General features: G+C 34.3%; 2 protein-coding genes across 8 annotated transcripts in view; one reads left to right on the plus strand and one right to left on the minus strand.

The window, feature by feature from the left end:
* Positions 1-1,815: 1,815 nt before the first annotated feature.
* On the minus strand, positions 1,816-16,683 carry LOC129791330 (uncharacterized). 5 transcript variants are annotated; one of them, XM_055829472.1, is made up of 7 exons: positions 3,845-6,106; positions 3,555-3,731; positions 3,161-3,479; positions 2,919-3,050; positions 2,694-2,839; positions 2,389-2,613; positions 1,816-2,216 (listed from the first exon to the last, which is right to left on the minus strand). In XM_055829472.1, exon 1 carries the CDS (start codon positions 5,926-5,928, stop codon positions 4,309-4,311), a length of 1,620 nt encoding a protein of 539 aa, XP_055685447.1. In that variant the 5' UTR covers positions 5,929-6,106; the 3' UTR covers positions 1,816-2,216; positions 2,389-2,613; positions 2,694-2,839; positions 2,919-3,050; positions 3,161-3,479; positions 3,555-3,731; positions 3,845-4,308. The 5 variants fall into 5 exon arrangements, with proteins under 5 accessions (XP_055685447.1, XP_055685465.1, XP_055685438.1 ...); XM_055829490.1 differs by adding an exon at positions 16,442-16,683 and having other exon boundaries at positions 1,816-2,839; positions 2,919-3,479; positions 3,555-13,946; XM_055829463.1 differs by having other exon boundaries at positions 2,389-3,479.
* A 3,029-nt stretch (positions 16,684-19,712) lies between these two features.
* The window catches only part of LOC129792028 (ras association domain-containing protein 10), a 55,073-nt gene continuing 50,527 nt past the window's right edge, over positions 19,713-24,258 (plus strand). For 2 of the 3 annotated variants that reach the window (XM_055830742.1, XM_055830750.1), the window contains exon 1: positions 19,713-20,195. The gene's annotated coding sequence lies outside the window, so the exon portion shown is untranslated. Of the gene's footprint in view, positions 20,196-22,444; positions 22,512-24,258 lie in introns of those variants that run through there. The other variant, XM_055830745.1, reaches the window with a different exon arrangement.

Raw genomic sequence — 24,258 nt, forward strand, 5'->3', positions numbered from 1 at the left:
AAGCAAACTTTTCGCACTTCTTCTCTCGATACAACGAGGAATGTTTGACCCAATTCTATCACTTTATTGTTTTCTCTTGTATCATCTCTGTGAGCTTTTTTTTTTATCATATTTCACTGTCTTATAACTTGAGCTAAAATGGAAGGACGTTTCGAGGAGTGAAAAAAATCTTCATAAAACTAATCGTCTACGTTATCCTTCATATATGTCCTTTCTTTGGGGGTTTGTATTTCAATCCGCCTGCCAAGAATCTTCGTCATCACAAGAAGTAATTTTGTCCTTGATTTTGTCCATTCTCTCCTTTCACGGGGGTTCTTAATTAGGAAATAAGGGGGTTATTTTCTCCATCATTTCACAGCTATCGCAATAGAAGCCTTTGTTGAAGCTCCATACACATAACGTAACATAGTTTTATGAATTTCATAGATATTGCATTTTGCACCCTTCCTGGGAACGAGAGGATTAAATTGATATTGAAGAAGAGGCAAATGAAAAGCTTCTATAATGAGAAATATTACGTACAAATGTTCTCTTTGGAAACAATCTTCATATGTACGGTGCTACCTCTCATTTGTTTCATTTTCCTCCTTTTTGGAAAATCTCTACACTATATATGTTTACTTCCAGAGAGACTCGTTGTATGTGTCCCATTAATGCATTATTAAATAAACTGGGAGTCCAAAAGTTTCACAACCTACAACAGGGAACAACGGCAAAAGTTTGTAAATAAACTCACTAAAGTACCGACAGTCGTTCTCTAATTTCTGGATATTTCTCCAACACTGCCCAGAATGTTCTTAATGAGCTGCAATGTGGGGCTTGTATATATTTATGAAACTTAATAGTTATCTTTCAAACATCACTAAATATCTTGTTAGAAATTTGTGCATAATAATGAAGAAGAAAATAATGTTCAACTTCTATGGAGCTGCATGTTTTTTATAGCTCTCTTTGGATGAATTTGAGAGCTATTATATGTACTATAAATTATATATGCACATAATTCATAACATAAAGTTTATTCAAACGATGAAATTCCTCATAAATGCCTTAAAATATTCCTTAACCGATAAAACTCCAAAAAACTTTATAACGAAATGCTTTTTATTTCAAAATTCATTCCTTAAATTTTTAATAAATTCAATCACTTTCGAGGATTTCAGTGGAATTAATTCAATTTCAGAAAGTCAAAGATTAGCAATAAAAAAGTCAATTTCCGCATGTTTAATGTTTTTGCATTTGTAAAACATACATACCGTGCAATACGCAATATATGTTGGTACAAGCAAAACATAACTCATAGTGCTTTTGGGGATCGGGGCGGTTTATTAAAGTATTCATGACTTGTGAAAGCTTTATCATCCCAAAAGCTTCACGCATAGCACGAGTCCTCGGGAACGGCATCCCCCAAACTGAATTGGCGGAATAAACAGTCCATTTTGGTATTAATTCCAGAGACGACGGCAGCAACATAAAACATGAGATACGGCATAAACATGACAGAAAAATAGAGAGGCGCGCAGAGCCAAAAGATGGAGAGAAAAATGTACTGGTAAGCTGACCAAGCTTACGGGAGCTGTGTTTCTTTCAGTGTACCAATTTTGTGAGAGCAAACTATAACGCGAATTAATTTAAATATGCGCAAAGTCGGGAAAAGTTGAAAAGTCATCCCCCAAGAAATCTTTAAAACGCAATATCTCGGGAACGGCTCCATAGATTTTCGAGTTTGAGTTATCGTTGGAAAGGTCTTAACCTCAACTATAACTATAAGCGCAATAAATCCACGCGAATTTGAATAATTTTTTTTGTATAGAATTTTCTTGGACAACATACTTTTTATTTTACTAATTTTTTGATACATTTGTAGGTTTAATTTGAAACATTAAGTAAGATTAAGTTAAGTCTAAATAATATATTTAAAAGAAATTCATTCTGCTAAGTATTGTCATATAAAATTTTGAGAGATAGGTTAACCCTTTCGTGCTCATTGGGTCATACCTAGATCCAAACGTGAAACTTTTTTTTCCTATTTTTTTTTAATGAATTTAATGGAATGAATGATTGAGCTGTTAAGGATCTCCAGAAATCCTTTTCCATCATGTTCAGCACTGAGATGGGTCTATGCATCAAAGCCACAGCTAGAATCAATGAGGAACTCCAGAGACTGCAATTATCCGGCATAATCTGACCAGTGGATTAATCAATATGGGCTGCACCTATTGTTGTCGTGAAGAAACAAAACGGCAAGATTAGGACTGTGGTGTCTATTCGACAGGGTTGAATGAGTCAGTAGAAACAAATCACCATCCCATTCTGGAGCCCAATCGCTTGTTCAGCACACTCTCAAACAAGCGAATTCTTACGCATGCGGATTTGTCTGATGCTTACCTTCAGATACCAGTGAATGAAGAGTCGAGTCAATTCCTGACACCCAACATTGAGTTTTCAGATTCAACAGGCTCCCTCCCGGAATCCTCAGCGTCCCTGTGATTTTTCAAGGCATTGTGGAGCGCTTCATGGAATACCAGTCGTCATGGTCTATTTTGATGACATTTGCGTCGCGAGTATCCTTCTGATGAACATTTCTCCACCCTCAAGAGAGTTTTTCTTCGTCTTCACGAGTGGAATTTTCATGTCAAGATAGGGAAATGTAAGTTCTTTGTTCCTCAAATCAAATTCCTCGGTGTACTTACAGATCAAGAAGGTCTTTGCCCAGACCCGGCGAAAATTGAAGCCATCGCCGAAGAATGTCAATGAATTGTTCAGCTACTTAGGCGCTATTCAATTCTGGGAGAAGTTCATTTCCTTGATGAGTGAGCTGCGTGTACTTCTGGATCATCTATTGCAAAAAAGGGGATTAAATAGTGATGGATACCAGAGTGTGAGGTATTTTTCCACAAAATCAAGAAGATACTCACCTCCAAGCTGCTCCTGACGCATTAAGATCCTCAACTTCCAAAGGTGGTCGCCTCAAAAGCTTCATCATATGCAATTGGATGTGTCGCAAATCACGAGTACCCGGACGACTATAGAAAAGCATTTTGCCATACCTGAAGGAAGTTGACGGACACGGAAAGTAAATAAAGAGGAGGTTGAGCATCGTCTACGCAGTGAAGAAATTTCTCCCATGTATCTATGGAAGAAATTTCACGCTACTCACCACGTGTCCATTTTTGGCTCGAAAAAAGGCATTCCTAATACACACAGTCAATCGACTTCAACAGTGATCACTCATTCTACTGGTTTATGACTTCCGGATCAAATACATGTCTGCGGATCAATTCGGGCATGTTGATGTACTCTCAAGGCTGATCTCATTTCCAGAGATGCCTACCAAGACGACGTTGTGGTGAATGGTGCAGCATCACAACTTCCCGTGAACTTCAAGTTGATTCAAAAAGCAACACAACCGTCTGCAATCTTCCAGGAAGCTCATTAAACTCACCGAGATCTTCGCTCGTTTTGGATTTTCGGAGACCCTGGTTAGAAACAATAGAACACAATTCGTCAATGAAATGTTCGCAAACTTTTGCAAGATGAATGGTATTACTCACCTGAGCATAACTCCGTAAACTTCCGTAAGTAATGGCCTGTAGAGCGCTTGTTGACACCCTCAAACGCTCACTCGAAAAGCAGAACAATTTCAATAGCTCCCGTGAAAAAAATCCCCTACTGAGAGTGTGTTGTTGTGGAAGCCACGCACTGTTTTTTTGATTTGCTGCGAAATTTGCCTGTGGAAACAATGCCCGGATTAATATAAAGATAGTGGATGAATAAAATAGACGCCACAGTGCAAAGAAACGTTCCTTCAAAAAAGGAGACGAGATATTCACAAAATACTCACCCAGTGGGAAGTTTAGCTGGACTAGAGGTGTCATCGTTGAACGACTCGGGTATGTCCAATGCAACATTCGGCTCACAAATGGCAACTTTATATGTTCGTACGACAATCAGCTGAAGCTCAGGTATACAGACACACCTGACGTATATCCATCTAACAATTCTTCTCGAAAATCCGACATTGTGTTGCCCTCTGACACGTTCCTCCCACTACAATTTGGCGCTACACTCACTTCACCACATGGGCCATCAAATTCCGCTGTCCCAATAATTTAAAAAGATGAAAATATTAATCTGAATAGACATTATTAAGTTAATTTACATTTACCTGTTGCATTGGTTCACACCTCTGTATGCTCGAACCCCCCCCCCCCAAATTTTCTAATTCCACGTGATGGATAGTTTTTCTAAATAATTTTTGGAATATTTTCCTTAGCTTTATTATTTAAAATTAAAAGTGTCATTTTACTAAATTGTAGGAAAAGGTAAAATTTCCCCTTCAACTAGTATTAGTTTTAGATGATTTCTCATGCGCATAATGTCATATTTTTGTTCACATGGATTTATTCCTAAGATATAACTAACTGCATTAGCAATAGCGAAAATTCCGCACATTATGTTATCTGGCTGTCTCATTACAGTATGAAATGTAACAAATTTTCTTAGTGGTTTCAGATGTGGGTGCAATGCGCCTAGAAGTCTTTCTGCTTCTCTATTTAGAATTTCACCATTCATGGAATCATAATAATTAATTCTATCGTTACCGTTATAAATCGCGAGTGTCCAATGTCCAATAAAATTTTCACGTCGATCATAACTAATTATAAACTGCAAATGTTTTTCATTTGGTTGAATTACTGGACATTTATCATTACCTTCATGATAATCGATAAATCCATACGTTGGATTAATTTTTCTATAATCGGGATAAGTTGCATGTAGAATATCCATAAAGCGATATATATGTTGCAATTCTACAAATTGATTTTGAAAACTTATATCTTCCACTTCCCACAAGTATTTGCCATTTTCATGTAAAATATTAGCTGGCCAATTTTGGTTTTCTACGTTATTAGTCACGTTACTATTTTCTGTGTTCATGGGCTTAGATTCAATTTCTTGAGAGAAAGTTTTACTTTTTACAGAATTTTTATCATCTGATGTATTTGTTAATGGCAAAATTTGAGTTATCTCCGAAGGTGGTAGTTCTGGAACATTATCTGTTTCATCGGGTGATTCACTTTCTTCTATTGATCCTACTGTACAATAAACAGGACGATGGTCAGAAAAATAACTATCATATATACCAGCAGTAAAATTATTTGACGGAATATTTGAAAAAACTATATCTATTTGACTATCATACTTCGTTGTGGATTGATCTGCATCCAAATTATTTTGCAAGCCATACTGGTTAAGGTAATTTAAAAATTTCTCATCCGTTTTATGTGAAGAGACATTAAAATTAAAGTCTCCAATGACAATAATTTGACTATATCTAGGTATTTTAGAAGAAACATTTTCAAATGATTCTTTAAATACATCAAAAGGAACTTTTGGAGATTTATATCCAGTAATAATATAAAAATTATTGTGATAGTTTTGATATTCAATAACAAAAAGACTTAAACTAAACTTTTTTGTGAGATCAGTTTTCACATCTTCCGTTAGTATTTTAACCATATCGTTATCTTCATCTCTTACGTAACAAAGGAGGCCTCCAATGTTTCTTATTGCATTATCTTGTCTATAAAGTACTTTATAATTTTTAAAACAGGGAACAGAAAAATTCTTAGTTGTTTTTGTTTCTGACAAAATTACAATGTTAAAATATTTATACCATGAATCACAATCAATGTCTTTGAAATGCTTGTGCAATGAAATAATATTGTGATAACAAATCTTTACTTTATTTTTATCAGACGTACGAATATCTTTAAATTGATCTTCAATAAATCTTTCGTTTCTAAGTACTTTAATCACTTCCTGTGCTTGTTTTGCCGAATTTGAAAAATTAGGTTGAACAAATTCACCAATTATATGCAATCCTTTGAGTGATTCTACTCTGCTAAGTCCTACATATACCATATCTATAGTTAGGCCCTCTCTTTTAGTGTAATCAATACAAATAGATTTATATGTTTGACCTTGGCTTTTGTGAATAGTTAGTGCTTCAGCTGGAATTAGCGGAAATTGTTTTCTAGCGACTGTAGAAGAGTTTTTGTTACTCAAATAGAAAGTAGCTGTATCTTTTTCAAGTGGAATCAAATTAGGTTGCAAATTATTTTCTTTTATATAATTTTGAAAACGTTGTTCCTTGGCACGAGTTTTTCCAACTCTCTCCGCAAAGAATTCTAGCCAAACAATTGATAACATTATTCGAGGAATCAAAAGTTATATGACGCAATACACCGGTAGCACCATTTACTAGACCGTCTTCAACATCCAAATTGCTTATTATCATGTACTTTATACCCAATTTCAATTGCAATTCATATACTAGTCCTCCTGTATCTGTTGGGGGTCTATTTTGAATATGTATAAGATTTTCCTTTTCCCGTTTTGAACTTGTAGCTTTGTTCTCTATTATTTTATCCTTTGCAGTTGATATATACAATTCTCCTGGAAAATTCGCAATTTTGCGTTCATTAAATGAATCTACATTTACACGTTTATAAAACAATCTAATTGCTTCATCAGGGACTTCACTAGGGTCTTTAACAGTTCTAGATTTAATCAATGCTATATCTTCCTGTGTCATACGCCCAGCGGCCAAATTATTCAAAGCTATTGTGAATTCCAAATCGTCTTTTTGACGCATTATTTCAGTCAATTCAAAGTATTTGAATTCGTCCCATAGAGGGTTTGAATTAAAAATATTAGCATTACTTTTAGTTGGTGGCTTATATATAGGTACGTCTTTCACTGGGTTTAGTTGATTTAGATCACCTACTATTATGACAGATTTTCCTCCAAAACTTCTATTGACTCCAAAAATTTGTCTCGAACGCATATCCATTTTTAGAAATGTATTAGATCCGACCATAGAAACTTCATCTACTATAATTAGTTTAACATCACGAAGTTTACAACGAATAGTATTTGCAACATCATCACTCAAACCAGTATTTGACTGATTTTGTGTAACTTGAAGAGCAAAGGCTCTATGAATAGTTGTACCATTTATCAAAAATGCCGCCATACCGCTTGGTGCACAAACCAAAACCTTCAAACTTTCTGGATTACCGTTTGGCATATTATCATAATGCGATGTAATCAATTGATACAAACAATTGATTACACGTGTTTTACCTACGCCCGCAGAGCCGGATAGAAATATTCGAATTGGCAAATTATTTGACGTAAAACATTTATATACATGCATTACAATCTGTCTTTGTTTTTCATTGAGTGACTGCAATTTTTCGAACAAACTATCTTTAGATATTCTTACTGGATTAACGAATTTATATGATTTATCTTTTGGATTATCAGTTTTTTGATCGGGGGGTAGAACATCAATTTCTTGAGATTTATGTATTGGACGATTTCTATCGGGATCATCATCAATGTCACTGTCATCGTCATTATCACGATTATTAATCGCGTCTGATAGCGCATTTTCCGATACAGGAGAAAATTTAGCCCGTACTTTTTTTAATAGCATCTAGATTTGCAAAATATTTTGCTTGGTGATCACACTCCTCAATTTCGGTTTTTTCATTACGGAATGGTAAATACAACAAAATTTGCTCACGGTAATAATTATCCCCATCTTTCTCTAGATATCCTCTGTATCTAACAATTTTGGAATATTTTCTTTCTCTTGCTTCTATCTCGTCAACATTTCTGTCATCCGTATTGTTTCTGCGTACTTCTGTATAGTCTGCTGCATATTCAATCAAACTAACGTTATCCAAACCTTTTCGTTTCTCATATTTATGTACAATGTCTTGTGCAAATATGTCAGTAGAATCTTCTGGAAGGTTAAGCAAATCTTTTTTTGGTTTCAATATTCTAGTTCGTTCATTAATTGGTCTAGTATTTATATAAATTGACCCTCTACTTGACTTAGTTATGGGAATTGATAGACAATAATAAGCTGCTTCCTGTGCGGAAACCAATTTATTATTTAGGAATCCATTTCCATATTTACGCAATCTCTCTTCCAATGTATAGTTTTTATGAACCTTTATTTCCGTACTTATATCTTTCAAAATTTTAGTGACTCCAGAGTCAGATTTTGTTACGTAATCTGCAACATATTTTACTAGAGCGTTAACCTCCAAGACTGGTTGTATATCCATATTAGATTCAGTGTAATTCAAAATATCACGATTATATGCATTTATGTTTACTTCTAGGCTACTACGTTTAAGAAACATGCGTGGGCGCTTAATGACGCTTCGAATAGCCAATATATATTGCTGTCTTGTTATGTCAAGCTTAAAAAGAAAGTCTTCAAAAGACATATCTACAAATTTGATTGAAAAATTTTTAACCTCATTGTAAATTCTTTTGTAAATTTCTTTAAGAGCATTTACATCATGTAACTCTCTTTCTTCCTTACTAAAAGGTATTAGAATTTCCGTTCTATCCATTGGTGGTATAGGAAAGTTAAACCTACACATATTTCGTTTACCTTTATAACAAGTTTCTGAATGTTTATGCATTTGCTTTTTAATCAATGGATATTTCTCTGGATCCACGTACTTACACGTCATAAATTTTTCGACGTTCCTAATATACTTTTCAGTGAATTGAGTATTTTCTTCATCAAATTCTGGAAAATCTTTCAACCACACAAGTTTGTGTGAATGTACACTTCCTCTCATTTGAAATTCATATCTTTCAAAAGAGTCAATAACGTAATTATCTTCGAAAGGACCGCATTTTTGTACAATATTTTTTCCCGTTCCATAATTTTTATTGGGATCAATTTTTAGCAATGACATAAGATTATTATCTTTTTGAGTAAAATATCTAACGCACGTTACTGGATCATTACGAATAAGGAGTGTTTTTTCTGCTTTTTCGAGATTCATGCTTTCTAGCAATGTAAGTTCTCGACCTGCATTTTTAGCCAAGTTTTGTAGAAGTTCTGGACAATGCAGTTCACTAAAAGTGGTTGTTATAAAGAAATGTGGTTTCCCCAATTGTCTAATCTGGGCAAGTAGAGTATTCTGTTTGTCTGCAAGGTAACCAGGAGTTAGGGAGATATTTTTCATATACCTAAAACCATCATCGTTTTCAATGAGTTTACTCAATTTATTTTCACTAAGGACGTCGGAAGCTGTAGTTGTTTCCGTTTTCTTTGACTTTCGCAATGCCGTATTTATTGAACTTTGAACAGATTGTAGCAATTTTTTGTTACAACTGTACAAAACTTTCGTTGGAGTACAACATCTACGATCTCTTCTAAGCTGTTCCGATTTAACTTGTTGATAATAATAAATATTTTCGTTTTCATATTTTTCACCACAATATATTTTTGGAAAAGAAAGGAATTCCAAGTTTTTATTAGCACTAGCATATATAGGTTTTTTTCCCTGCCCAGGGGCCATAATTTGAATTTTGCTTGCTTCTGTCACATACTCATTCAAATCCATTGCCATTATATCTTCATTTGGTACACAATCTCCATAATCAATGATATCCTCTAGATTTTCTTGTTTATCTGAATTATTTTTGTTTTTATCACCATATTGCAAAATTTGTGACATTTTTTGTGTAGGCTGATCATACACCGTAGGAATCAATTGAGTAGGTCTATCATAAACTGAAATTTCAGATATTTCTTCAATTTCAGTTTTTTGTTCAATTATTTGCGTTGGTCTATCATACACATCTAAAAATACTTGCGTTGGCATTGAATATACTGTAGGAAACATAGAAATTGAACCAGAATCTAGCATATCAGCCAAATGATTTCTCATTTCTCCGACTTGATAGCATAGATTACTTGGTTCAATATTATTGAGTAGAGCTACACTATTTGCAATAGCGTGAACACCACAAGAATAAGTATCGTTTTGCTGAAACGTATTCATAAATATAATGACATTACTCTTCTTCATAGTTGTGGGATACATTTTTTTCAAAAAATTTATACAATCGTTATTAAGTGAATTCCAATGCAAAGAATCATAAACTTTTATAGATCCGTTTTCATGTAGAGTTGTTACCCAATGACCAATTTTGGAATTTCCAGTTGGTTTCAGAAATAGAATTTGTACGTTTCTCTTGTACCTTCCCTTTGACGTTACCCATTTTAGGCCTCGTTCTTCAATCAAGTTAGTTTGGAACATAAAATTATGCGCAAAATTATGATTAATAATTTCAATAAATCTATCAGTGTGAGTATTTGTAACGTAAGTTGTCGAATTACGAATATCTTGAAAATTACGATCTTTGGAGAAATTGGAATCATCCAATACCTGTTCTGTCACTTCTTCATCAATTATTTCAATAATATTAGTTTTAGTTATTTCATTTTCCGTATTCTTCGAATCATAGTCATTTACATCAACTATAAAAGGAATCTCTTGATTATTTACGTTATCAATTATGAAATTGGGATCGAGACTTATACCTTCTAACTTATAGAGTGGCTTTGTAATCAAATAGTTAATTGCTTCTATAATTATCCAAGGCCTGACTGTATCAAACATATAATGGTTTTTATATTCTTCGTGCCGTTTCAGTTTAATTTGAAGGGTTTTCATTTCATTTGGTTTACGAGGCAAAACTTTAATCATGTCATTTATTTCTACCGGAACGTGTACAACGCTGCCTTTAAGACCTTTTTGAGGATTTAGCATATATTTTTTCAATTCGCGAATTTCCATAAAGTTTAGAATCGGTGCAACCATCCTTTCTTCCAGATCGCTCAATTCTTTGATACAATCTGGAACTTCTGGAAATGCCAGTCCATTTTTAACAGCAAGTTTTGGGAGTTTATTTTTATTCAAAGAATAAAGACACGTATTACAACAATAATCTGAAATCTTTAGAAAATCTTCCAGATCAGATTTGTTGGAATATTTGCATTTATCAATTTTTAGTTTTCTAACACTATGCTTAAAGAATATACATTCACAGCATCCACATATGAATTCTGGAACTTCTTTTCTCTTTTCAAAAAATTCTAAAAGAGTACGACTTTTATCTTGTAGTCTTTTAACTCTCTTTTTCATATTTGTACCTTTAAATTTTTTGTAGTTATAATTAGATTTAATCTTAAGTGATCGTTGTAGCCTATCTCTAAACATCATAAGTTGGTTTTCAAAAGTTGATTGATCAACATTAGCATATTTTAATTTAATTGATTTTTCACTTTTTCTATCTAAAATATTAGATTTTTGTGATTTTCTAATTTTTTTCACAAAGCGTATTTGTATATTCCTCGACTTCAAATTCTTGCTACGTTTAGTAATAAGTTTTGGAAATTTTTTAGTATTTAAAGATTTACTTTTCTTTTGCATCCTAATTTTTCTGGATATATTTTCTTTTCTTCTCACTGCTGGATCTTTACGTTCAATTATATGTCTCTGTCGCCTTTTATCATTTTCAATTTGTCGTTTAACTTCGTCTTTACGCTCTTTTATATGTCTTATCTTTCTAGCCTGATTCTCCGTTTGTTTTTTTGCATCGTCTTTACGCTCTTCTCTGAGTCTTTTCTTTCTAGCCGTATTTTCTGTTTGTCGTTTTACGTCGTCTTTACGCTCTTCTCTAAGTCTTTTCTTTCTAGCCTCATTTTCCATTTGACGTTTTACGTCGTCTTTACGCTCTTCTCTAAGTCTTTTCTTTCTAATCGCATTTTCTGTTTGTCGTTTTACGTCGTCTTTACGCTCTTCTCTAAGTCTTTGCTTTCTAGCCTCATTTTCCATTTGTCGTTTCACATCGTCATTACGCTCTTCTATATGTCTTCTCTTTCTGTTTTCATTTTCTCTAGTACGATAAACTCTACTAGTTTTTCTCAACTGCTTTTTATATGCCTTCTTGTTTTGAAGTATTGTATTTAATTTTAAAAATTGATTATTTATTTCAGAGCCTTGCTGATTTACATTTAAACTTTGTATATTACTCTCCTCATATTCATTTACAAGATGTGGTACACTATCTTCAGATTTTATGTCATCTCTAATTTTGCACGTTTTAATATATATTGGCGTAATGCTAAAAAATCGTTCGTCTTCATATTCAAGGTTTCCGTAAAGAAAATTGTATTTTAAAATATTTAGAAGTGAAATAAAGTCAGCATATCCACACAAGATGGATGTGCCCTTTTCTTGAACAAATTGTCCAAAAGCCCCACGCGAGTGACTGTCAAAGTAGTAATATAGATCATTCGCTTTGAATATTGCGACTGATACGGATCCACTTGTAAATACTCCGCAATTAAAATGTTCAAAAAAGTGCTGCAATGCAGATTCTAGACTATTATGTCCGTTCTTCCCCTTGATCTCACCTTGCAAACCAATAGCGAGAGGATTGAACTCGTCACCTTTAAAAAGTTCAACAAGCTCTATATTAACTTTTGTATCCAGTATCTCAAATTCATTACAAACTTGATTTACAGACAAGTACTCATAGAATTGTTGGGATATATTGTATATATCATTCCCTTTCAAAAGAATTTCATTTAGTGTGTCACTTTTCCAACTGGATACAGGAATAACATGAGTGTATGCAAGTGCAACTACAGCACATGCAGTACACTGTTTGTTATTTGAGTCTGAACCAAAAAGTGCTTCGTTATCTTGACTGTAGGAGCCACAAATAAAAACGTTTGGAACAACAATACCGAACTGTTTGTAAAAACTTACTTGTCTCGTTTGTTTTGATTTCTTGACAAATCCACCTCCAGTTTGGATTACAGAAAAATCATCATTTTGCTTCTTAGACATTACTGCGAAACTCTTGTTCTTCAACTCTGGAAGAGATTTTGATGTTGACTCTTCTTTGACTTCCTCGTTTGACATATCTTCGAAATATTTATCTTCGCGGTGAAGTAAATCTCTGCGCATCCTCTTTTCATGCATTCTCTTCAGTTTACGTTTAAATTTTAGAATCTTCTTCACGTAGGCATTCTTCTTTTGAGCACGTGTAATCCAGAAATCAGAAGCTGCAGTAGGCTCTGATGTTCCGAATTGCTCTAAGCATACATCATTTTCACGATTTAATTCGTTGTTATCATCCTCTAATTCTTGGTGTTGAACACTCTCACACAAAGGAGTAAGCTCACTTATCTTTAATGTTACCTCTGTATGATTTGGTACCACTTTATACGCAGTCACTGTAAACATCTTCGTACCTTTGTAATTAATATCTCCCTGAGAAAGATTATACATCAAAATCCCGTGCAAATCGGAAACATTACTGTATCCGCAAAGCACAGATGTACCATCTTTAGCAACAAACTTGCCTAACGATCCCCTTGAATGGCTATCAAACATGTAAAACATGTTGCTTGTCTTCAAAACAGCAACGCTGAGGTCACCACAAGTGATGACTCCATGTGTATACCGTTCAAAGAAAGCAATCAGTTTCACATGAAGATTTCCGAATTCATGCTTACCGCATAGTTCCCCATGCAAATCAAGCGCGAGATCATCAATCGCGTAATCGAGAGTGATATTCTTACTCATTATCGTAAAATCTTTGCGAATTTCTTCCGAAATTAGATAAATTTCTGACGTATTTTCTCTTGCGGAAATATATACTTCGTTCCCTTGGCAAAGGATCTCATCAATCGTAGTGCTTGTCCAATAACTTGGATCAAGCACGTGAGCATACGCGATGGCAACAACCGAATTAGCCATACTTTGCTTATTGTTGGCAAAACCCCCAAAGAGGTCAATATTGTCTTGACTGAATGAACCCCTGACAAACACTTCCGGATTAATAATCCGAAAGTGCTTGGCAGAAGCATCATTGGCAGAGCTTTTTGTCAAATTCGTCATAGGTTTCGTCAAATTTGTCTTTTTGTGCCTCACGGCTCCCTCACGGGTTCGAGTTACGGATGTAACAAGAGAACCGTACCCGGATGGGTAGGCTTCTCGACTCTCCCTTTGAGCCGAGGGTTCTTCCCACGCAGAATCTACCTGTGAACGAGAAAAAAAAGACAAAAATTTAAAATTTATTATGGGCTCTAATTACAAATTTTTCGCTTCGTAGGATGGTTCTACAAATTATATTTTCTTACAATATTGTCCATTAGACCCTATTCTACTATATGTATGTGAATTATGCCCTAACTTTATTATCGAATGAGAAAGAAAATTAATATTTCTGAAAATTTAACAAAAATTAACAAGGTTTCTCCATGAATCTCAACATTCTTGCGCATGAAAGAAAAAACTTGAGGTTATGTATGCGAGAGAAAAAGACAGCCATGAAGTCGTTTAAAAAAAATCATGACATGCATGTCATATGTTCTAGCACCAACATAACTTCATATTAATATTTTATTTAACACTTGGAGGATTTTTTGAACACCGTCATAGATTAAAATGTATTGGACCTATCGTGATAATTATCACGTCTATGTGTAGGGATTTTCAATAACTTTAAAATAGATAAAAGAAACTCTCGAAAAAGTTAATTAAGATCAAAGTCGAAATTATATGCGGAGGATGAAAATGGTCACCGTGCCCATTCAAATTCTCATACATTTTTGACAGTCTTTTAAGGTTTGTACCCCGTATTTTTCAAATCTGGATGTCTTGTTAACTTTTCCGCGATGAAAATAATTATTGTGAACTCATTTTATTGCCGGAAGTGATCAGATAGTTACTTAGAGAACTGAGCGAAATGATTATTCAGGCGCATTAAGAAAAATCGGCAAAATTTTTAGCAAAAAGTTTGATTTGAATTGGCAATTTTGCATTGATTCTACGCATTTTTTTCATTATCAATTATCTTGAAATTGGGGGCAATAATATTTGAAATAGATGAAGAATTAATTAAACTTACGATCCTCATTCAATAGGGGAGACCGGGGTAAAAAAAGTCATTTTCGAATTTTCAAATGCCAATTTCTCCCAAGATATACATCGGAAAAATCGGAAAAAATTAGGGTGCAAAGCCCTACCAACCTATAATTTTTGACAGTAATTTGGAGGTTATCCGATCAGTACTTTAGCAGTTAAAAATGAAAATAGATTTTTGGCCCATTTCCCAAACTTTTGCGTATTGAGAAAAACGCGTTTTCCGAACTTTTCCTTCAGCAATTTTCCAATCTGATAATTTTTCCCACTAGCTGGGTTACTACAGAAAACGTTGCCAATGTGTATTTTTCATTAACTTTTAATGATTTTTCTGTACAATTATTTGAATCAAAACATACCCCTTGGGGTAGATCGGGTCAACCCATGTAAATCATATGGGAGTTCGAAATTTTTGACATATTTTCTATCCAATTGTTGCAAAATGGCGTGATTGAGAAAATCACAAAATTCTCTGTTTTAGTGGATAGAAAAGTGAAATTCCTTGTCGCGGATCAAAAGGTGAGAAGTTTAGCTATCAACTACTATCAATCTCTCAGGTGGAAAATCATTGGAAATGTCGGAAAATTCGACTGACTTTATTTAGCCAACTGGTGACTATATTTACCCGCCGCGTTTAAAAAAAGTCAGAAGCGGAAGGGTTTAGGAAAAGCTCGAAAACTCATATTTCCCGTGGAGATAGAGAAAAGTGGTCTGAGACAAAGTTGTAGGCCAGGAAATTTCCTATAAGAATGACCTATCGAGGAAATTTTCTTGCCCTTGGGGAATCCTGCAGATAAGGATTTATGCAAATTGACTATTTTTACCCAGGTCTCCCCTAAGCAGATCTACAATAAACAAAGCATTTAATATTTGGCCTTTTTATTATGTTGGACACGGTGACCATTTTGATCCTCCGCGTAGGTAAAAAATGTTCGGTCTTCAAAGTGTTAAAGTGTGATTTACGGGAAAATTGCAATGAAAACCCTTAAGCGGAGTTTTATTTCTCCTCATTTTAAGCTTAAAAATCCACAGTTCTAAATTTTTCACCACAAACGTAAAATTCAGGTTATGTAAGTTTGAACATTTATTCTTCATCTTACGAGATAAAAATTTCCTAAAAACTACTGAAAAAAAATTTTAAGACTATTTTGCCAGGCAGAAAATTTTTCTCGAGTAAAACTAGAGCTAAGTTAGGCATATTTTGAGCGAGAAAAACTTTTTCAGCATACATAAACTGAATTTGACTTAAATGAAAAACAAGCTGTGTCTGAAAGAAACAGCTAAAATGATTTAATATTTTTCTTTTATATGCGTTTTTTTTTTATATCAACTTACTGAAATATTAGATCTTTCACATAATAAACTAATGTAATTTCTAATTGAGGATGTTCGTATACCAAATATTTTCATATTAATATTTTTGTAGGTGTGTAGCTAAATGTAAATCAATTAAAAACCTAGAAAATAACACACAAAAAAATTCCGCAGAAAATTCCGTGGAATGATTCCATTGTCGAATTTTTTTTTGCTAGGAAGTTCTTCTGTCATGCTTTTTCATGAATATTTTGATTTTCACTTAAAAAACGCATATAAAAGAAACAAGAACTTACCTGGGAAGAGAAATCACTTGCCCCCGCGGCGGGGGCTCCAGCACAACACAAATTTCCCCCCGCACCACCCAAATTCCCCACAACACTCATAGTCCTTTTTAATCAATTTTCACTGCACTTCACGAGTATTTCACACTTTATACTTTCACTACGCGAATCTACGCCCTACTTTACACTAATTTATCAAGGAATTAAGCCTAAATAATCGAATATAATCAATTTTCACTTCACTGAAGACGCCACAATATAAACACAGCGAAATTTGCCAAAAAAACTGACATTTTGTTGGAAAACAGAAGAAGAAGAAGAAGCATGTTTCACGAAACTTTGAAAACTTCTTTGAAACCCGCTGGATTTTCTGTGGATCCTTTTTGGCGCGGATTTTGAAAGTTTTGAGCCGTTAATATCAACGACGCGGCGTGGCTTTCTGTTTACAAAAAACACAATTTTCATATGAAAACTTATCGGAAAACGCGAGAAAATTGTAAATATTCTTCCGTGTGAGTTAAACAGTATCAGTAGCACATACATCCGTCTCATTTTCTCTTCAGCAAACACTACCAGAAAAAAAGCAGCTGGAGTGGTGGCTTTTGAAACTACTACACTTAGGGCGCCAAATTCAAATAATTTAAGTCATGTGCAAAGTCGGGAAAAGTAGTCAAAAATACAAGTTTGTATGGGGAATACATGATGGGGGGTTCAATGAGTGCGAAAAGTATTTCCGAGAATTGATTCCCGGAAAAACACTGACTAATTTTTTTAAGTTCACAATTTATGAAAAAAATGAAGTTTAAAACATCAATCAAACGAAAATGAAAATAATTCCTCTCAAGAAACATTATAAATGCCATATCTCGGGAACGGCTTCATAGATTTTCGATTTTGAGCTATCGTTGGAAAGGTCTTGAAGTCAGCTATAACATATCGAAAAATGAAAAAAATGTATGTAGCCATTTTCGAACAATTCGAGTTCGAAATTTTCGAAAACTTTGTTTTTGATTTTAGCGCCTCTTGCGGTCATTTCTCGAAATTGCAATGTTCTAGACATTTGTAGAGATTTACGAAACCTTTCATTTGCGCTTGAGTTGATCAAGATCGGACTTGTAGAACCCAAGATATGACATGCCAACTTTGGAAGGCTATATCTCGAGAACGGATCCATAGATTTTCTTCATTTTTGGCATGAAGCTAGATAATATAGTCAGCTATAACATATCAAAAAATGAAAAAAATTTATGTCGTCGTTTTCGAAATATTCATCGAAAACTCATCGAAAATTTTCTTTTTGATTATTGGCCCCCTAGCGGTCACTTTTGAAACTTCCGATGTTCTAGAGAGTTGTAGGGCTTGTTGAGAGCTTTCATTTGAGCCCGGGTTGATCAAAATCGGTCACGCCGTTTTCGAGTTATGGTCGATTTTCGATGAAAAATTGTGGCGGCCATATTGACTAAACGGCTTGACCGATTTTCGAAAATGAGGTATCGTTGGAAAGCTCTTGATGGCCCCTACAACATATCAAAATTTCAGATTTTTATCTTTTACAGGGGCTGAGATATAGCGAAAACAAAATTTTGAGGTTATTCAAAATGGCGGACGGAGGGGTGGGGGGTAAAATTTGACATCATAATCGGATTTCTTCAGGTCGATATTTAAACTTTGCCGTTTACCGGAAGTCTCTATCTATCACCGTTCTCTTGCAATTTAAGTTTATGATCCGGCCGGACGGACGGACGGACGGCCGGCCGGAAAAAAAAATTTTTGGCGCATACGTTTTTTGGAATGTGGGGACCCTAATTCGTGCTCATCCCAAGTTTGAGCCCGATCTGACGACTTTCGATTTTGCTCGGTACACAAAAGCTGTGTCTGAAAGAAACACAGCTAAAATAGGGAAAAGGCACGGGGAGAAATGACAAAAAGTTGTCATCATTTTGATGGGAAAATAAATGAATTTGAGAAATTAGAATCGTGACGATAATTTCAACGACGAACCCGGAGAAAATACATTTCAATGTGACTGAGAGAGAGTGGAATTCAGGTTGCACTTTTGGGGTGTGAGAATGTGCTAAGAAGAAATTATTATTTTATTGGCAAGCTCCGAAACTTTCTCCTTTATACCATTGCTGCGTATAAGCTATGGCGAAAGCACATTGCATGGGGGGCACACAGGGAGAACATGAGTGAGAAAATGAGGGAGCTGTGAAAAACTTCTCAAGTTTGTTGTTTTCACGTAGAATTGCTCTATGTACAATAAAAGTTTTCATCTTAGATTCTCTGCGTTTCTTTTCGTTCCTTCTGTCATGGAATAAACTTTTCCAGGTTGCTCTCCATTCAACAACAAATGCTCAACTTTTTTTTTTTTGGGAAAAATATACAAATTGCTTAAAGATTAAGCTTTTGCAGCCTGGTTTGGACATTGAATTTATTTGTTTTTTTTTTTTAATATTCACTGTTTACATATTTTTCTCATAGCTTTCATGACTAAAATTTCATCAGAGATTTTAACAAAAAAAACATTTTTCATTTGTGAAAAAATTGTGATAGATTTATTGGTTTTTTTGGGAGTTTTAAATTACTTTTCGTTGTCTTTTTTATTCGTTGAAATACTCAGGTTTTGTATACAAAAATTTGGCTGTTTTTTTTCTATTCAAATTCTTTTGTTCTTTTAGCTGGAATATTCTAGCTAGAAAATGAATATTCGATAGAAATTGCAATTTGAGATGCACAAAAAATTGAAAATGGATTCTTGTTGAAATTACTTTTTCTCATACTGGACAATACACACAGTTTACATGAAAAATTATATTTTGGGTGAGACGGCTTTAATTTTATTTTAAATGCCTGAGATTAGCTTGTTGAGTTAATTTAAATCGCTTTTATTTAATTAAGACTTTTAAAAATAATCAGTTTTGTCCGCATCTTTTTAAACAATCTCTTTTGATAAAAATTATTTAAAAAAATAAATAAATAAAAAACTAATCATTTTATTTTAATTTTTTTAATACAAGAAGGTCAGTTTTGAAACGTTCTCCCCTACTTTTAGAATTAAATTTGGTTGGAAACTCTACTTATTTAATTCATCTTATCCACAGTCTCGCCATCTGTTGCATGGATACCTATCTGTGTGCTCAACCGCGATCACATGCTTCGTGGTGGCATGGAGGGGATCATCATAAAATTCCCCTTTACTTTTTATTCACATTTTCTTCGGGGTTCTCCGTCGCCAGGTGAGAGAAGGTGCTCGATCACCTTTCAGTAATCGTCTCACCTTCACTCTGTACAGACCACTTTGATCTTTCGCTCCACGATCACAGATCATTGTGCAACACTGTTGCCGTTCAATTTCACTTGGCGCACTACACATAACTTTGTATATATAAAAACGAATAAGAAAAGAAAAACAACAAACTAAAAGCGTGGTGTCGTGAGTTTGAATGTGAATTAAACTCAAAAAAAAAACTGTGACTTGAGTGTGTGACTTTTTTTTCGGGGGGAATATATTAAATTTGTAGCGCAGGCACAAAAGTAAGAAAGAGTCAGCGGATTTCGGATTTCTTCCTTATATTTTCACGGAAAAAGAACCCCACGAATATTTGCGTGTTGGATGTATAATTTTTATGTTGCACGTAGAGACACAAATTTGGTGCTTTAATTGCTCACTCCAATAATTTCGGTACGATTGAGTGAACGAGACACATATTTCAGGGGATTTCGGATTAATTGTGCTGTCGAATTTTCCTCGGGTGAAATGAAATTGGTGAGTCTCAAGATAATTCACATTTTATTTGTCCCAAGGTGATGGTGCTTTATTTCCCTCCAATTCTCGCCAAGTTTTTTTTCTTCTTCACTTCGGTGTGTCGCTCCATCACTTGTGGTTTTCATTCCTCCAGCTGGTTTTCACAGTGACTTCTGCAGACATATCATTGCCCCAGCCAGACAGACAGATTGGAATTATTCTTTTTTTCTTACGATGGTTGCCTTGTGGAAGGGAAGGAGGGGTCGTACGCACAAGGGATTTTCGATATGTATTGAAGTTATTTTTTAATTAAGATGTTTCATTCGCTCCTTGCGTAATTATCTCCATTGGAGGCTATTTCATTTGCTGCAAACTCGTTTTTAAATATAGCTCCCAGAAGGGTTTCTTTTGTTTCTTCAATTTTTTTTAAATAATTAACTTTAAAGAAAACCTTTAAGATGGGGAGTTCTGTAAAATTTTTAATATTTCTCATTTTGGTAGTATTTTTTCGCCAAAGCATTAAGTATGGTAATAAGAAACTTATTTGGAAATTAATTGAAAACCCGAATGCAAAAAATATGTTTAAAAAAGATTAAGACTACATATGTACCTAATTCTAGATTTTTTTCTTTGGGAATCTAATATAAGAAAACTGTCGGTTGGACGGCCTAAAATCGTTCAATGATCTACGAAATGTTCTAAAGCTAATAAGCTCTGAAATCAATCTAGACTTATATAGTTTATTTATTCTAGATCTATATGCACTCTTGTTTGTAAAAAGGTCCCCATCGTACTAAATCCCGAAAGCCCTCTATTACTTGCCCATAATAAAAATCAATAACAAATTCACCAGAAAGTCGGGGTTTATGCTTCAAAATAAAAGATCTATGCCACAATATTGGTCTTCAGCTCACATTCATCCAAAACATAAAACCTTTCTTGCTCAGTCGGGTAAAAAAATAACGATTAGCGAAGAAAATGAAAACATTAACATACCAAAGAAGCATATTAAAAAAATAATAAACATTTTATAGAATGTTTTAATATCTTTAATGTTGTTTTATAGCAATAATATATTAAAATATTTTCTTGGCTTTTCTTAATGAGATGACGCGAATTATGTATATTGCTATGCTGCTTCATATCTTTTTACCTGTTTGTAAAAAAACAATAAAGGTAAAAAAACTAAATTTAGATGAAGAAAAAACTTGTGAAAACTTGCGTTAAAAAAAGTATAGCGAATACTATTTCGCTATAATTGTCTGGAGACACTGAGAATGTCTTTCAATTTAAATGACAAACAATTGGTTACGATTTGTCTTACTCTTCAGCAGTTTTGTCTCATCTCTTTGTTCAATCAAATCCATGATTGAGCGTTTAAATGAATATTTGTAATTCTCGCACCTCTATTCAGGGAACAATGCAGAATGGGCACACAAAGCATTGCTTAGAATATTAGACAGAAAAAAAATCAAATACCCACATAATACATTAAAGACATCACTTTGGAAACTTTGGTGACATTAAGAATTCACTGTATGTCTCAATTATTGCCTTTGGGAAAGTCACCTGTGAGTGGGTATATTTTCTTGAATTTCATTTTATAACCACCACCCGATTCAAGTCACTCGAACATGAATACAAATTTTTAATTCAGCACGCAAAGTTCTGTGAGTGATGGCTAAATTCCAATGGCGACATTGCTTCAAGTTCTTCGAAAGTTTCTAAAGGAAACTCTACAAACGCTATTATAAATTGGAAGTTGACAAGAAGGAATGAAGCTACAAAATGCATGATAAATTCATGAAAATTAGCTGAGGTACAGATTGTGAAAAATTCTTGACAAATCATTCAAATTAGCAGAGTTTTATCGTGTTAAAAAAATTGCACTTGACTTTGTGTATTTTTGAATTGCAGAAAATCAGACAAAATTGGTTGTTAAATTAAATAAGAAGTATTATATGGTGAAAAAAATCTCACAAACATTTTTATGCTACACAGAAGTTTGTTCTAAATGAAACACTTTATGGTTCTATTGAGTAATTTGAGAAAGCTTCGCGTGTGAATTCGCAGAAATGTTGAATACCACGAAAGGCAGAGGAAAAAAATGTATATACAGGAGTTATTTCCCTTTTTTGAAACTTTTATGTTCACAAACACTCTTGCAAATGCTCATAGCTTTTTTTTTTCGGGGTGACATCCTCATCCAAATTCCACTCAGCACGAGGAAGCACTATCATGATATTTTTTTTTCGACACAGCAAGACCATCCTCTGCCATTTCCCTCCACTTGATGTGCACAACTCCCTGCAAGTACATCGTAATCCCGATGGAAAAGTGAGTGAGATTGTATATAGCAGGCAACATAAGCGATAGAATTGTGAATGGCTTCAACAACAAGTGAATGGTGTGGCTCTTTATGCTCAAGAATTGTAGTCACCCTAAGTTCAATGTATAAAATTCGTCCATAAAATTTCATAACGCCCCGTAAACGAGGCAAGTAAGTTATGTTTGCTTACGGTATTTGTGATTCTTATGCCACAATATTCTTGCTCCTTTATTGATTCACGCCGTTTGCTCCACACATACTGTTGACCTGCTGAAACTATTGAAGCTTTAAGACTCATTTTTTATTTATTGGAAAATTTCCTTTTTTTCTGCCACAGAAATGTTTCACTGGCAGATTATGCGGAGAAAATTGTCGATTTGAGAGTTCTTGGAAGAAGAAAAAAGGATTTTGGGATACTAAAGGATTAAGAATTCGTTGCTTGCATCGACTAAAATACTATTAGTTGTGATCCCTTTCAGAAGCGAAGCCAGAAATCTATTTAATTGGGTAGTTATTGGAGAATAACGAATTTTTGCTTACTTTCGCTTAATTTAAAAATTAAAAGCTAAAAACGGAAGTAAAAAAAAACGTTAGACGACGAAGTAGAATAAACTTTATTATTGTGGCGCCCTGAATAGGGGGCGCCACAGGGCTTTGGTCAACTCCCCCAGTAACCTCCACCCTCGTAGTCCTCAACTAAATCTACAGAGCACTTTCACTGCGCAGCCACCCTCGACCAAGGCTGAGCTCCTACTAACTCTACTCTCATCATCCCTCTTTACTACTCTCATATAATTACTCTCTCAGTGCTCTCCTATATTCTCTTGAGGATTCTCGTACTCTCTCTCACCTATTTGAGGGTTTGTAACCTGGGGGCAGAAGCCGTTGCCGAGGGAAGGGCAGCCGTTACAGTTACCGCCAATCTAAGGGTACTCACTCTATGAGCTAGGTTAATATTCGCTGGATAGTGAGTCGGGTGCTACATTATGCACCATATTAAACGTTATTAAATTCGAATTGGCTGTTTTTATGTGTTTTTTTAACGTTTGACATTATTTTTTATAAACGTTTGAAAGAATCTTTAATGTTTTTGAACTATTCTTCATTTCTAACGTTTAATGTTTCTTTTCAACCGTTTGACATTTTTTTTCTAAATTTTTGTCATTTTATTTTGTTTAAAAATCCAAATTTTTCATAATATTTAATGTATCATTTGGTGTAAGTAATGCTGCTTTCCGCTTTTTTTGTCTTGTAAAGAAAATATTAAACCATCATAGAACTTTTATTAGGGGTTTAAACACTCAAACACCCTCCCAGACTACGCCCCTAATCCCTATAATTTTGAGAGTTACGAGAATTGCGCTATTTTCGGAAAATTGAAACGTTACAATATATGGCATTTAACTCTAAAATCGAATGAACCTATACAGCTAAACTCTCGATAGAATTACATCTAATCTGTCACCTTTGGGGATGCATAGAATTCCAAATGAGTCAATTGACAAACTATCGTGTGTGGAGGAAGTTTAGCCATGCTTCAGCCAAATTCAGCAGCAGCACACCTTCTAAATTGAAAGTTTCACAAATCAATTGAGAGAAATTGACGTTATACTGATACTGCCAAAATCACTCGTTTGATCCGAAAAGTTTTCTCAGCATTTGAGAAAATTTCTCTCTGGGAAATATATTTATCCAGAAAGTCCCGAATATTCCTTTGATATATTTTTTTCTTAAATAATAAAATTCCATTGGTTT

This window comes from Lutzomyia longipalpis, chromosome 1, assembly GCF_024334085.1.
Source record: "Lutzomyia longipalpis isolate SR_M1_2022 chromosome 1, ASM2433408v1".
NCBI lineage: Eukaryota > Metazoa > Arthropoda > Insecta > Diptera > Psychodidae > Lutzomyia > Lutzomyia longipalpis.